At 37.7% G+C, this 15,092-nt stretch overlaps 1 protein-coding gene across 3 annotated transcripts; it reads right to left on the reverse strand.

Annotated features, from left to right (window-relative positions):
• Positions 1-11,651: 11,651 nt before the first annotated feature.
• On the reverse strand, positions 11,652-14,214 carry LOC145605634 (phragmoplastin DRP1A-like). Of its 3 annotated transcripts, none has more exons than XR_014105121.1 (6): positions 14,077-14,214; positions 13,799-13,907; positions 13,604-13,696; positions 12,668-12,731; positions 12,146-12,293; positions 11,652-12,062 (listed from the first exon to the last, which is right to left on the reverse strand). XR_014105121.1 is itself a non-coding variant. In XM_081661707.1 (6 exons), the coding sequence occupies exons 2-5, from the start codon at positions 13,895-13,897 to the stop codon at positions 12,177-12,179; spliced, it is 321 nt and encodes a 106-aa protein (XP_081517833.1). In that variant the 5' UTR covers positions 13,898-13,907; positions 14,077-14,214; the 3' UTR covers positions 11,652-12,062; positions 12,146-12,176. The 3 variants fall into 3 exon arrangements, 1 of the variants encoding a protein (XP_081517833.1); XR_014105120.1 differs by having other exon boundaries at positions 13,604-13,702; XM_081661707.1 differs by having other exon boundaries at positions 12,146-12,235; positions 13,604-13,702.
• Positions 14,215-15,092: the final 878 nt, after the last annotated feature.

Below are 15,092 nucleotides of genomic sequence, written 5' to 3' on the forward strand. Positions count from 1 at the left end.
ATGCTTTCAATATAATTGTATGTTAATTTGTTTAGTTCTAATTATTATGCATGCGATCCTTTTGCGGGATTTGTTTCCGCGCGGTGTCGGACACCGCAAAACCCAACACCTAAAACTTGTTGGCGACTCTTTTTCTCTAGCTTCTTTTCCTTACCCTACCATGCTTAAAAATATGAACCACAGTAGGGAGAAGAGTTGAAAAATTCCCTACCCTACCATATCTAGCCGCCGAGACATTCCTACTCGGTGGCCGCCTGGGTAGGTGAGGGGCCTAGGAGCAAAAGCTTCAGCGTTTACCGCGCTGCCTTAGAAGTTAAGTGGGCCTCCGCTTCCTTCTGCATCCATTCGTCCGGGAGTTGCTTGACGAATACAACATTTTCTTTTTCCAGATGGTGCCAAACATCTGGGTAAATATATTCGTCTACTTGGTGATGTGCCTTAGGCAAGGCTTCACCCCCAACGTCCCTGTCTTTTGCGAGATGCACTCGATGGTGCGGCTAGATGCAAAGACAGACAGCTGGCTCATCTTAAACACCCTTAAGGACTACCTGGTTGTTATGCACAAGCCGTCCAAGTGGCATGATTGGAAGCATCGATTCTATCGCATCAAGACAAGTGACAGGGAGTTCAACTTGCGAATGAACTACTTCATTGCCGAGCCTATTCAGCTCCGGCATGGGAATCACAAACTCACCATGCCACCTGTTCACCCCGACCACGAGTTCCAATTAACTTGATTATTTTAAGGTCAAGAAGTTAAATATATATGGGAAGTTGGTGTCCGTATCGTCCAACTGGATTCCGCTAGCCGACTGGCTCAAGGATCCGGTGTTTATGTCGGCCTGCAGCGTGTACCAGAACTACCTTCAAGGTGGAACCTTGTGACTTTAGCGTCCGAGTATTATTTTGTGCACGAAAATATTCTAACACTTTATTTTCTCTTCTCATCAGACGAAGCTTTCTTGAAGTTGGACGCTGGACAAAAGGAAGAGACCAACATGTCCGACTTCAGCTTGGAACGTTACAAGTCTCGCCAGCAACAATACGACCAGGCTAAGGAGGTAATTTTTTCTAAATATGTCTGGGCTGGTTCTCTTGGAAGGGAGTCTTTCCTAGTTCACTCGACAACCTTATTAATGATTTTTTTTTTCTTTTTTTGCCGAGCTGCTATGTTGGGAAGGGTTTCCTTTCCAATTTTACTTGGACATATCATCTCACTTTGCTTTTTTCTTTCTTTTCAGGCATCGACTCCCAATCCCGGACTCTGCTTCCAAGGACGGCCAGGCGTCCAAATCCTGGAAGACTGTAACTACAAAGGCTAAGTCTTCCTCCCAGGCGGCTAAGACTACGCCGCAGACTGCTTCGAAGCAGTCTAAAGGAGAAAAACCCCAAATAACACCTACTGGGGGCTCCAAGTCCTTGGAACCGCAAAAAATGAAGCGGTCAAAGTAGAAATCGTCCAGCTGGATGAAGAGTGAGAGCCGTCCCCACACCAAACGGCCGGCGATAATGTCTCGACTCCGCATGTTGAGGACCTAACTATGTCTGAGGAGCAAAGGCAGCAAGCTCCTTAGGCGGCCGAGGAACAGTAGGGTCAGCCCTAAGAAACTGAGGAGCAGCCGCAGCCTACATACCTAGGCGGCTAGGATTCGTCCGCAACCTCCTTCATCCTCTTCGGCAGGTATCAAGATTGCTTACTTGCTTGGCACTTGCACATTGACTTAATAATCTAACTCACTTGCAATTGACGCAGATATTGCCGATGAGATGAACGTACGGGCACCCGACCAGTCGCTAACCAGAGCTGGCCGGACGAACATTAGGGAGGCCATTCAAAGGGCCATCCCCAAAGAGTAGCAGGACAAGTTCCGCATGATTGACGAGGGCTTCCTTGGTCCTATGCTGAACCTTTTCTTGAACCTTGGTACTTAGTATATTATTTTTTTGAACCGTGCAGTGCAGAGGTAGCTAAGCTTTTCTTGAACCTTGGTACTTAGTATATTATTTGTTTTTAGTAATTTTTGCTAACTCTTTCTCGTCCGAATACAACTTAATCGATCGTCTCGTTAGAGGGCAACTAGCCCAATCCGAGTCACACCAACCCGTCAAATGAAAATCACAGTCACAACGCAAAAGAATACCGTGGCCCGAACAACCTTTCAAGTAACGCATTGTACGAAGGGCCACGTCCCAGTGCTCCTGACGAGGTTGTTGCATAAATTGAGCCAATATATGTACTGTGTAAGCCAAATTAGGATGAGTGAATGACAAATAGATTAATCGACCCACAAGTCGTCTATATATCTCGGGATCATCAATATAAGCACCATTTGATTGAGCCAAGGTGTGATTTTGCTTAATCGGAAACCCTGCCGGATGCGCCCCTAACAATCATGCTTCCTCTATAATATCAAGAGTATATTTCCGTTGACACTAGAAAATGCCCTCGGTACTTCTAGCAACCTCAATGTCGAGAAAGTACTTCAACACATCCAAATCTTTCATATGAAAGCATTCACTCAAATATTTTTTAAAGGCAGAAATTGCAGAAGTTGTGTTACCAGAAATTATCAGATCATCAACATACACCATAACACTCAGATGGACATATCCTTGATTAAGATTAAACAGGGAATAATCAGAGTACGATTGTGTAAAACCATACCTTTTGAGAGAGCCGACCAGTTTTGCAAACCAACAATGTGGAGCTTGACGTAGACCATATAATGACTTCTGTAATCGACACACCATGCCCGGTTTCCTCACATGAAATCCAGGATGAGGTTTCATATATACTTCTTCATCGAGGTCACCATGGAGAAAAGCATTGTGGACGTCCATCTGATGCAATTCTAAATTTTTCGCGCCAGCAACAGCTAAGAAAGCATGGACTCTAATCATTTTAGCCACGCGAGCAAACATCTCATTATAGTCAATCTCTTCGACATGATGATTTCCAAAAATAACAAGGCGAGCTTTTAAACGTTCAATAGTGCCATCTGAATTGTGTTTTGTCTTATAGAACCATATGCACCCGAGAGCTTTCTTTCCCGGAGATAACTCCTCCATGACCCAAGTCTCATTATCCTCCAAAGTAGTGATTTCTTTTTGCATTGCCTCTCTCCATACCGCATCCTTCATATCTTCTTTAATTTTACGGGGCTTAGTGCCTGCAAGAATAGCTGCAAGAAATATACAGTGTCTCACAGAAAATTTATCACAATTCACAAAGTGCGCAATAGCATAGGGAATACCTGAGGCGCATGGAGTAGGTGAACTAGAAGAAGGACTCGAATCTTGAACAGTATGTGCGACGTAATCACGATGCCAACCCGGTGGACGACGCTCATAGTGACCACGCTTAAGCTCAATAACTTCCGTAGACAAGGAACCCGTATCTAATGTGTTTTTGCAAGTGCAGGAATAGTTGCGGCAGATGCAGCAGCCCCTGGAATGGTCGTGGCAGTAGCAGCAGCCCTTGGCATGTCCGTGGCAGCAGCAACAGCTTCTGTCAACTCCAAAACAGCCTCCAAGTCCTCCAAAAAATCAAAATCAACTCCCACATTATCCTAAGTCGCTGCCACATTACTTTTGACTCCACACCCGAGTTTTTAACACAAGCAAAATGGAACTCATTCTCAAAAAATTGTACATTACGTGACACAAATATTTCATCCATCTCAAGATCATATAATTTCTAACCCTTTTTTCCATGAGAATAGCCCAAAAATACACACTTCTGGCTTCTAGGTGCAAATTTATCACCCTTTGCTTTTTAGTTATGAGCAAAGCAAAGAGAGCCAAAGACCCGTATTTCATCAAAACTGGGTTCTTTACCAAACAAAATCTCATATGGTGTCTTGTTTTTCAACAATCGAGATAGAGTAAAATTAATCAAATATACCGCCCTAAGAAGACACTCACCCCAAAAACCAATAGGCAAATTCCCTTGAAACCTCAAAGACCGTGCTACATTCATGATATGTTAATGCTTTCGCTCAACATGACCATTTTGTTGGGGTTCCTAACACATGAAGTTTGAAAAATAATGCCGTATTCATTAAAGCATGGAAGCATGCAATTGAATTCAGTACCATTATCACTCCTCACCAATTTAACCGATGATACCTCAAATTGACGTTCAATCATAGCAAAAAAAGAACGAAATGCGGAATGAACTTCAGTTTTAGAATTCAACAAATAAACCCAAACACCTCTTGAATAATCATCAACCAAAGTCAAAAAATAATGTGCACCACAAGTAGAGGGAGTTTTGTATGACCCCCATAAATCACAATGAATTAATTCAAAAATACGACCTGCTTTACTATCACTGTTAGGAAAACTATCCCTAGATTGTTTAGCTTAAGGACACACATCACAAGCTTTATTTAATGATTTTCTAGCAGAACTATTACGAACATTAGGAACTAACTTGACCACTCTATCCGACGGATGTCCAAGTCGTTTATGCCATAGCTCAAAATTAGACACCTCAGAAGCTTGCACCGTACATACTGTAGGAATACGTCGAAAGTAGTAGAGTCCTTCCTTTCGTTCACCGGCTCCAATCAGGCTCCCCGAATGTTGGTCCTGTATAGCACACAAATAATCAGTGGATTGGACAAAACAATGTGAATTATCAATCATTTAAGACACCGATATTAAATTGCATTGTAATTTAGGAAAAAATAAAACATGCTCCAAGATTAAGTCATCGGTCAAAATAACACGACCCTCCTTCAAAGCCACGGCTTGATCACCATTAGGGAGACCCATAGGACACGACGAGATAGAACACACATCCACCAAACAAGATTCATTACCGGTCACGTGATGAGACGCCCCCGTATCAATAATCCAAGAAGAAGACAAAGACTCACCTTGCATCCTCTCTTGTTGATGATGATTAGCCATATTGACTAAAACCCGAATATCCGCAGGTCTAAGTCTGTCAGGGAAATATTATCACCACTCTCAGAAGCTACCACAGTTGATGAAAGCAGCCCACTCACAGCATTTGCACGGACTGCAGCAGGGGCTTTCCCAGTAGACGAAGTAGCAGGCTTGGTCGCCTCCTTCTTGCGTTTCAGTTCATACCACCAGTCGGGAAATCCATGAAGGACAAAGCATCCCTCATTATTATGGCCGGTTTTCTTGAAGTGAGAACAAAATAGTTTTTATTTATCCCGACGATCCGGGATCCCTCTCGAGCGAACAACAGAAACCGCAAATGCATGAGCATCCTTCACCCCATCCTTCTCTGCTTTTCCCTTGGCAATACCACGTGACTCCTCCTCTTAAAGGATGGCTGGTAGGCGTAAGTAAAGTCAGCAGGGGGCTGTTGTGATAATAAATTTGTACACACGGCAGCATACTTATTGTCGTCAACACCGGTCAAGAATTGATGTAGCACCTCTTCTTCCCTGTCCTTGGCGAATTAACCCGCAAAATTGCACGAGCATAGCCCACATTCGCAACCATGAAGTGGCTTGAGTCCCATGAGATCATCAAACAAGCCCATCAGGGTTGTGTAATGTCCGAAATTGACATACCCTCGGTCTGCCGGCAATCTGTTATCTTCGACCAGAGCTGTTGTAGCTGTGGTCCATTAGAGATGCAAAATCTCTGTTCTAGGTAATCCCAGAGGCGTTTTTCCTCATCAAAGTAGGGCAATGAAGCTGCAATTTTAGGGTCCATAGACCTCAATACCATGAGACAAGCATTGGATTCACCGTCTCCCAATCTAGCAATTTCTTTTTCTCAGTCGGTTTGGTGATCGTTCCATCGACGAACCCAAATTTTCTACGAGATAGAAGAGACAAAGTGATTGCTCTCGACCGTGCCAAGTAATTGTCTCCTAACAAGACCACGTAAGTGATCAAATTTCCCGGCTGATCAACGGCGCCTAGGTATAACGGAGAAGAAGGATCAAGCTTCCCATCGTCAGTCATGGTAGATGATCAAGCGTAAAAAAAATAAATAAATAAATAAATTATAAAATTAATTAGATTTTAGGGTTTTTGGAGTGTTTTTGTTCGATACCATGTCTTAGGGTGAAAGAGTTAATATTAGAATGGCTTGATTATTATTCATCAATAGGTAGAGTATTTATACAAAACCTAAGATCATAAGATAGGATACCATCTTCCTAAAAGATATATCACCATAATTATAAATATTAAACATATAATCACTAAATAATATATTTAACATAAATAAACCTAAATATATTATTCAATTTTTTTTTATTTTTTTTTTCAATGATGAGAACGTTCATCTTTTTCGAACTCTACAGTCATCAATCAAGCAGGAACGTCATTCTTTTTGAACCTGCAAATATAGCAATTTTGGTTTTTCCTCAGCAAATCCGAGCTCCAATCAAATATTGGTTTTTCAGAGCAAACCACAATCATATCTCTTATTGGTTTTATTTTAGAGCAAAACCAAACTCATATCCAAAGGAGCAAAATCATGCTTCAATCAAATCACAAACCTTGTCTCACGGCATAAGAAGAACTAACAAATAAACTCTGTCTCACGGCACAAGGAGAACCAATATATCTTGTCTCACGACATCAGAGAGCTTTTTTTTAATTTTATTTCATAGGTCTAAGCTTAGACCCTCAATCACCTTGTCAACTTCACAACTCACAAAAAAATTCATGATTAATTTGAGCAAGTAGCATAAGCCACAAGAACAAAAGTCACCCATGATCAAGTGATCAACATGCACTAACCAAGATTCTTAAATACTTGGAAAAAAAAATAATTTATAGTTGGCTAATGGTTTATCCCACCGGTGGGTTTAATTTTCTAACCCACCAGCAGCCAGGGGGAAAATTTTTTGAACACTTCCAAGATCTAACCCGCTCTTGATACCATTACAAATTAGGGTGAAAGAGTTAATATTAGAATTGCTTGATTATTATTCATCAATAGGTAGAGTATTTATACAAAACCTAAGATCATAAGATGGGAAACTATCTTCTAAAAGATATATCACCATAACTATAAATCTTAAACTAAAAATCGTCGAGGACACACGAAATCATTAATTTGTTGTTGATGCCCCAGCCTTGGTGTAATACCCTGTATTTTCATACGTATTTTTAATTTAAATAAGTATTTTTGTAAAGTATTTAAATAATTCGAAATGAATTATTATGGTGTTTTAATTATTTATTTTAATAAATTTGAAATATTTTATAAAAGGAAAGTTTTATTTAATTAATTATTTTAATAAGATGGGATTATTTTAGGAAAGTTTTATAAAAGGAAGATTTTTTAAAAAAAGTCAAGTTTTATTAGGAAAGGGATTAGTAAGGATAGAAAAGGAATTCAAGGGTAGGAGGGATTCTAGAGAAAAGGGGTATAAATATTCAACACATGGGCAAATTAAACTTTGCCCAGATTCAGCCTGGGGTATAAAAATTCTTGAAAAGGTAGTGAGCATCACCCCTTCGTGGCCAAATTCAGCCTCTAAATATGATTTTCGGGCAGTTTTTGATTTTTAACGAAGTTTTTTTTATTCTTTTGTTTTAAATCCTAAATCTAATTATTAATTATGGGTTTTGTGATGATGTTGTGATGTTTGATTTAAGTATGGTGTAAATAAATTTTTAGATTTTAATTTTAATTAAAAAGCCCCAAATTTGAAACCCTAGGTTTGTAAAATAATTTAATATTAAAGGAATATGATCTAGGGTGGTTTAAACCTTTGATTTAAGGGTTTTTAAACATAATTACAGCCATTATAAGTGATTTAATAAAGCTGGAATTTTTGTATATAAGCTATAATTAAGTTTCTTGAAAGGATTTTTAATTACCCATTAATTGGGAATAAAAGTAAGGGTTTTTAATTAAATTTCAGCTTATTTTAGAGGGTTTATGAGTGATTTAAAGAGTGTATATATTGCAGGAAATTTATATTGAATAGGTAGTAATGTCTCTTTGTAATTTTGGATTGTAGGAGACTTTCAAGTGAGTGATTTCATATAGTTGTGGCGATTTTAAGATCGTATTCAAGGTATGTTCGCGTACTTGGTATTTATTTGGTGATATAGGAACATGCTAGGTTTGAATAATTAATTCCAAATAGTATCATGATAGGTTTTGATTGGAATTTATTATTTGGTTGATGTTGGTGATTGAATTGTGAAGCATGGATTATTTGTGATGGATTAGTGATTTAAAATAATTATTTTGGCATGTTATATATGAACCACACTTTTATTATTGGCATGATAGAGAGCATGTTTAATTAAACTAAATGTTTAATTTAGTTTGGAATATTGAAAAGGAATTTTATTATGGTTCATATAATTTTTATTGATGCTATAAGCATGAGGAAAGAGCTATTTAAGTGTCTATGTACACGAGGAATAATTTGTATGTTGGTGCCTTAGTGCACTTAAGGTGTTTTTAACACCGAGGGATAGGAATTTTGGAGCATTATGCGTTTAAGGTGTCTTTGACACCGAGGTAGATTAAAAAGGGGTTCAACATTAAATATTATGTGGTCACTAATTATTCAAGAATTAAATTGGTATGTTTAATTATTTGAGTAATTATAATGATTGATTGTGTTATGGTTTAAGAGTCATCACCAAGTTTAAAAATATGTAAATAACGTAAAGTGAAAGAGATTACACACCAAAACTCTTGGAACGTATATACCTTGAGTATGAACACATGGGGGGAGTTATGTGACTTTATATTTGAGCATGACTTCTACTGGGAGTATAGGACGCTGTATTTTCCTTTTTATTATTATGCGCAGGAATTCCGCCACTTACAAGTGGTTCTTTTATACTGACACGGTTAGCTCCCGTGTTAGTACCCCTTTATTGGGGCAGGTTAGGGGGAAACCGTTCGATGCGTAATCAATGCTAAATGAATCAATTAGCTATTTAATTGAGAGTCATGTTGTATGTTGTATGATTGTGAACAGGTGCAACAAGGTAAGTTGTGTGTTGATAGGTGAAAGCATGTTAGTGTGTTTAAATACGCTTATGAACTCAGTTTTGCTGATTGTGTGTTTGTATGTTTGTTTGGCCTTATCTTTACTTTGGCCCTATGATGACCCATTTTTAATGGAGAGTAATGGAAACTAGTAGAGAGAAACTTTTCAGGGGATGAGGCATATTCATGATGGGCATGAGTGAAGAGCGAATCATGCTAGTTTTCCATAAGTCTATGATGTGTTTATTGCTTGAATATTTTATCATATTATGCTTGTGAGACTAACGCAAAGGTTTTTAAGTCGGTTTGGTTAAATAAGGGCCTACGATGGTTCCAAGTTGTAGGTTGACTTCGTTTTACTTAAGTTTGACTTTACTTTCGTTTGGTTGACATTTTAAAGTTGAATTGCTTTGAATGTTTTTAAAATAGTCTTCCGCTGTGTGTCTTTGATATTTGCCTTAGCCGTTTTCTCGGTGGCGGTAATATCTTAGGTTTTCCTATTTCGTATTTTAAAAAGGGGAAAACAAGTATTTTAAAGAAAAGGAATTTCTAGGGTGTTACAAAGTTTTATCTGGGAGCTTTGGTTGAGATTTTTATTACCACTAAAGCCAAAAATATGTTTTCAAATGTTTTGTTTTCAAACTTGGCCAAGTGTTTATTTAATCAAGTAATTTTAAAAAGTGAGTTGTTTTATTTTATTTTGATTTTAAGAGGACCAAAAATTTTATCTATTTATTTATTTTTTTTAGGGTCCGAAATATTTTTTTTTTTTTTTTATTTGGAGAAGTCCGATTTTTTTTTTTTTTTTTTTTTTATAATAAGGTGTCCGATTTTTTTATTTTTTTTTTGTATTATTGGCTGAATATTTTGCTTTTTCGGAGCTTATTTTCGAAAATATTTTTTTTTTAGAAAAGAGGAGTCAAAAATATTTTTAGTTTGTTCATTTTGCAGGAAAGCGAGGATTGAGGTAAGTATTATGTGTTAAAAGCTTTTAAAAGCATGTTGGTGAGCTTGGGTAGGAATGAATTTGGGCATATAAGTGTGAAATAATCATGTTCTTGTGTGCATTAATATTTAGGTTGTGATGTTTAATCATGTGAATAGATTGCTTGTGAGCATGTAATTATGTGATTAGAAATAAGCAAAAATTCATGCAAGAACTGTATTATTTTATTGTGTTGGGAAGGGAATTCTTTTCTAAGTCTTGTTCCTTATAGGATGCCGATTCTTCCTAGCAAACATTCCCAAATTGGCACTCTAGTTAAGAAAAGTAATGAACACCCATTTGACTATGTCAAGAAAATCCAATTCTATTGCTCCCACATGAGCGATGTCTTAGGAGACAAGCACTATGATCTTCCCGATCGTGTTTCTTCCATTTTTATTCATTGTTTGACAGATGAAACCCCATACCTTGATGTTAAATCAAGATTCTCTGACTTTTATCTACTTGGAGACATCCCAAATTACTCTAAATACAAAAATTTCTATGGACAATGGTACCCTGACTACAGATACTTGATTTCTTACCTCATTAAAGTTGAAAAAGATCATTGTAACCACTTGCACATTCCATGTCCCAGTTATTATTATGCAAATCCAGCAGGGAATAATTCTCCTTACACTAGTCATCACTCAGGAAGTTCTTCTCCTACTCAGGGTAATCAAACAGGATCAGATGGAGGGCAAGAGGAAGGAGAGTTAATGGATGAGAGTAACAATACTGTTGATAGTTCCATTATGGAAATTCCAAATCCGAATCCACCTCCAACCCCGATTATAATTGATATTTCATCTGATGATGAGGATGATGAAGAGTTTGTCCAAGTAGAGCAAGAACCAGAGTCACCTGAACCAATGGAGGATGAAGATGACCATGAGATCGATCCTGGAAGCTACAAACAATCTGTTCCAAAGAAGAGAAAGGACTAGATTTTTGTAGTTTCATTTCTTTAGGGATTCTTAGTTTATTTCCGCTTATCGTTTCTTTCAGTTTTAGTAAAGCAATAAGTGGCATGTCCACAGTGAGTCAGTAAACTTTTGTAATTGCATAAGTTATTTTAACTCATTTTATTTCAGTATTCCATTCATTTTTCTTACTCAGCAATAAAATTTCATTTATTCCTTGTCAATTAATTCATTTTATTGACATATAATTCATTTCGTTCCCAAATCATTCATTTCGTATCACTACTCCAACAAGCCATTTCTTACTCAAAAATATTCCAATGAATTATTTCTAAGCTCTGGGAATCCATGGGAATTATTTTTATTTATCAATGTGATGCTTTATTAAATGTATGGTTGGTTAGCAATCAATATTTGGTTGACAAAGCTGCAAATTTAGGGAAATTTTCACTAGTAGAAAAAAGCATTTGGCCACCGGTTCAAAACCCCCCTATGCCACCGGTTTTGAACCGGTGGTCATTTGGGGGGTGGCAATATTCTGATACAAAGCCACCGGTTCAAAACCGGTGGCAAAAACTAGTATTGCCACCGGTTAACCGGTGGCAATATCTTTACCGCCTTTTTTAAAAGAGGTTTTTGGCACCGGTTCTTGTTCAAAACCGGTGCCTTTAGTGGCCAAATTTTTTTTTTTATTTTATTTTTTGCACTAAAATTGATATATATACACTAACATATATATAAACTTACATATTTTCATTAAAAATGCTGTAAAATTCCAATTTTTGTCCAAAAAATTTAAAATAAAATACAAGTTTAATATTACAATTTTCATCCAAAAAATTAAAATACAAGGTTACAAAAATACGGCAACAAAGCTGCTGCAGCAGCCTTGCGAGGCAGCAAAAATACTGTAAAAATCCAATTTTTGTCCAAAAAATTAAAATAAAATACAAGTTTAATATTACAATTTTCATCCAAAAAAGTAAAATACAAGGTTACAAAAACACGGCATCAAAGCTGCTACAGCAGCCTTGCGAGGCAGCAGCAGCAGTGTTGCAAGGCAGCAGCTTCTCTGTTTCGTTTGATTTCAACTGTCTTCTCGGCTTGCTTCTCGTCTCTCTCTTGCCACATCTTTGTTTTCTTCTTTTCCTCACTCCATAAGCACTCTCCAGTTTCAGTTGTTGGTCAATCTACAGGGTATACTTGTTAATATTGCTCACAAGAACAAAAATGAAGACAAGCAAGCATGAGCAAGAGGAAAGGGAGAGTGAACCTCTCAATTGAACCACGAGCAGCCATACTGCTCATACTAACTGGGGGCGAACTTGGTCAGGGGCTCCACCTGAACCAACGGAAAGTCCTCCTGGCAAAGGTGCAGGACGATAAGCAAGCAATCATACGGGTCTGACTGAAACACCATGCTTCAAAACAAAAATAAAAGCATGTAGCTCATTTCGAGAAAAGCTCATAACATAGGTATGCTCTACAAACCGGGCAAACAAGGAGACATAACCCACTAAGTACTCTGACAGATACGCCAAACACATGACAAACTTGTAAGTTCAAATGGGATCAACATATACCCATACCATAAAGTCCATAATAATATATCTAAACAAATATATACCCACAAAACCAAATTAAATGACAACCAATACAATATTCACAATACATCCACAAATCAAACTACTGAAATTTCAAGATTCAAGTATCAAATACTCAAAAATACTTGTATTTAGAGGCACAAATTGATTTTTACAAAAGAGCCAAAGTATCCAGAAAAAAAGATTTTTACCGGATCCACGAGGCAAAAAATCCTTGCCGACAATGCTCTCCAAAACTGAGGACTTCCCCGAACTCTATAAATCAACAAAACATCCCAGGGGTAAGAATGTACGGTACTACAGTATGAAGAAAAGCAAGACAGCATGCTAAACTTGGACCTATGTGCATCACTATCCATCCATCATCACTCTTAAAGCTACTTATTCATGGAATCAACAACATAAATACAACTAATCATATACTATCCACACTTCTCTTCCATTCATTCCATAAAATCAAGCCCTATATCGAACATCATCTCCAACCAGAGAGATACACAAAGCACAACAAAGAGAATCACTAAGTGATTATCAAGAAGTAAACAGGCTTAAGATATAAACTTTACCAACAAGCTAAACTTTTGAATAATCCAAAGTAGAATACGCTCAGCACTTTCGACCTAAAATGATCACCATTCTCTTCATTTTGGTTTGTTAACAATTCGATTACCCTAATCTATGTATTTAAATCGGAAAACTCAATCACCGACTCCACCTTAATGGAAAATCACAATCATTCATAAAATACTAAGTATTCTAATTGCGTTTCTTTCAAAAAACACTTCTTATACATGGGGAATTTCATTATTAGAGCAAATTTCTGTAAAAAAGTTGAACCGCCAAGTGTCGGTGATGGATAAGAATCAATGCCATAGCTAAAACACTAAATCTATAAAAATGGCATCAAACCAAATCACAAATCAATAAAAAAAGCTAACATTCTAGCATAATTCGAGCACAGTGAGCTACTCCAAGCAACAAATGGAACAAACTTCAAATCAAAATAAAAAAAATCCATCTAAAACAATCAACGATTCAAAAAAAAATAACCCTAATTACCAAAACCAAATCAAAATGAAAGCAAATAAAAAGTAGGATCTGAGAGGAATCGAAGATCTGAGCAATACCTGACCTCCGACGATAGCGATGGCGGGAAGAGAATCCCAAAGAGTAGGAAGAGCGCTTTCATCACCATGATCGCCGAGAGCAGTACAAGCTCTCTGAATCTTGTTAACAAGAGAAATTGAAATATTGAATCTTGAAATTGATCCTTAAATTGAAAAAATCAGAAACCCTGGATCACTAATGGAAGAACAACATACCTTCATGAATAAATCCACCACATCTGCAAATAGAAGGCACCACCACCGCCAATTACGATGGTCGCGGAGAGAAAGAGTGAGGCGAGAGGAGATTATCATCAATTAGGCCCTAAAATTACAAAAATAATTTTTTTCAACATGAAAAAACATAAATTACAGTTTCTTATCTACTAAATACAACAATTAAACATAAAAATTCAAATATTAAACATGTATTTCGACAAGTATTATCAACGCATAAGAAATTGCAGTAAGATAGAGGAATTAGAGGTAATTACCAGGCCAGCACCGAAGTGAAGGAGAGAGAGGCGGCGAGAAATTTGCAAGGAGGAGAGAGAAAATACGATGCGAGAATGAGAAGCGAGAATCGTTGAGTTGGAGAATGAGAAGGAGAGAGAAAGAGAAGTAGCGGCTGAGAAGAGAATGGGAGAGGAGTGAGTTAGGGTTTGGGGTTTATAGGGGGGCGGTTTTTTTTAAAATAATAGAGCCATCGGTTTTGAACCGGTGGCAAAAATATTTGACCCACCGGTTCGGTTTGAACCGGTGGCAATATTATATCCTCACAATCCCGCCCATTTTTTCCCCTTTTTTAACCACCGGTTTTTAAAAACCGGTGGCCATTGAGCGGTGCCTTTTTGCCTTTTTCTACTAGTGTTTAGCTCTTGCTATCCCAATTTGTTAGCTTCAAATTTATTGTGTATGATTTAAGGGTGTTAACCAATAGATGAGTGTATACCTTGAGAGCTAACCAAGACCATATTTCATATAGACCCTTGTTTCGAATTCAGGCAAAGAAATATGGCAGGGGGAAGTGGTAACAACAATGATGGAGGAGAGTTGAGTGAAGTTGTGAGGCAATTAGCAGCTGTTGCCCAACAGTTGGCAAGGAATTCAACTAACAATGGGGATGCTCAAGGAGAGCTTTTCAAGAAGGTTGCACAAAGCAAGCCACTAACTTATCAGGGAGAGCCTGACCCTACCATACTGGAAAATTGGTTAAGGGAGTTTGAGAAACTGTTTGGGGCAGTTGGATGCCTAGAGAATTCTAAGGTGGCTTGTGCTACTTATTATCTGAGAGGTGAAGCTGACCTTTGGTGGCAGCAAAACGAAGCTACCATTAAGGCATTACCTGGATTCAATTGGACTAAGTTCCAAGAGAAAATGAGAGATAAGTTTTACCCTAGCTTCTTACAGAAGCAGAAGGCTGAGGAATTTTCAAACCTTAAGATGGGAGGTATGTCAGTCACTGAGTACTATACAAAGTTTATCGAGCTGTCTCGATTTGCTGAGGAGT

The sequence above is a fragment of the Chenopodium album genome, chromosome 22 (assembly GCF_948465745.1).
Source record: "Chenopodium album chromosome 22, dcCheAlbu1.1, whole genome shotgun sequence".
NCBI lineage: Eukaryota > Viridiplantae > Streptophyta > Magnoliopsida > Caryophyllales > Amaranthaceae > Chenopodium > Chenopodium album.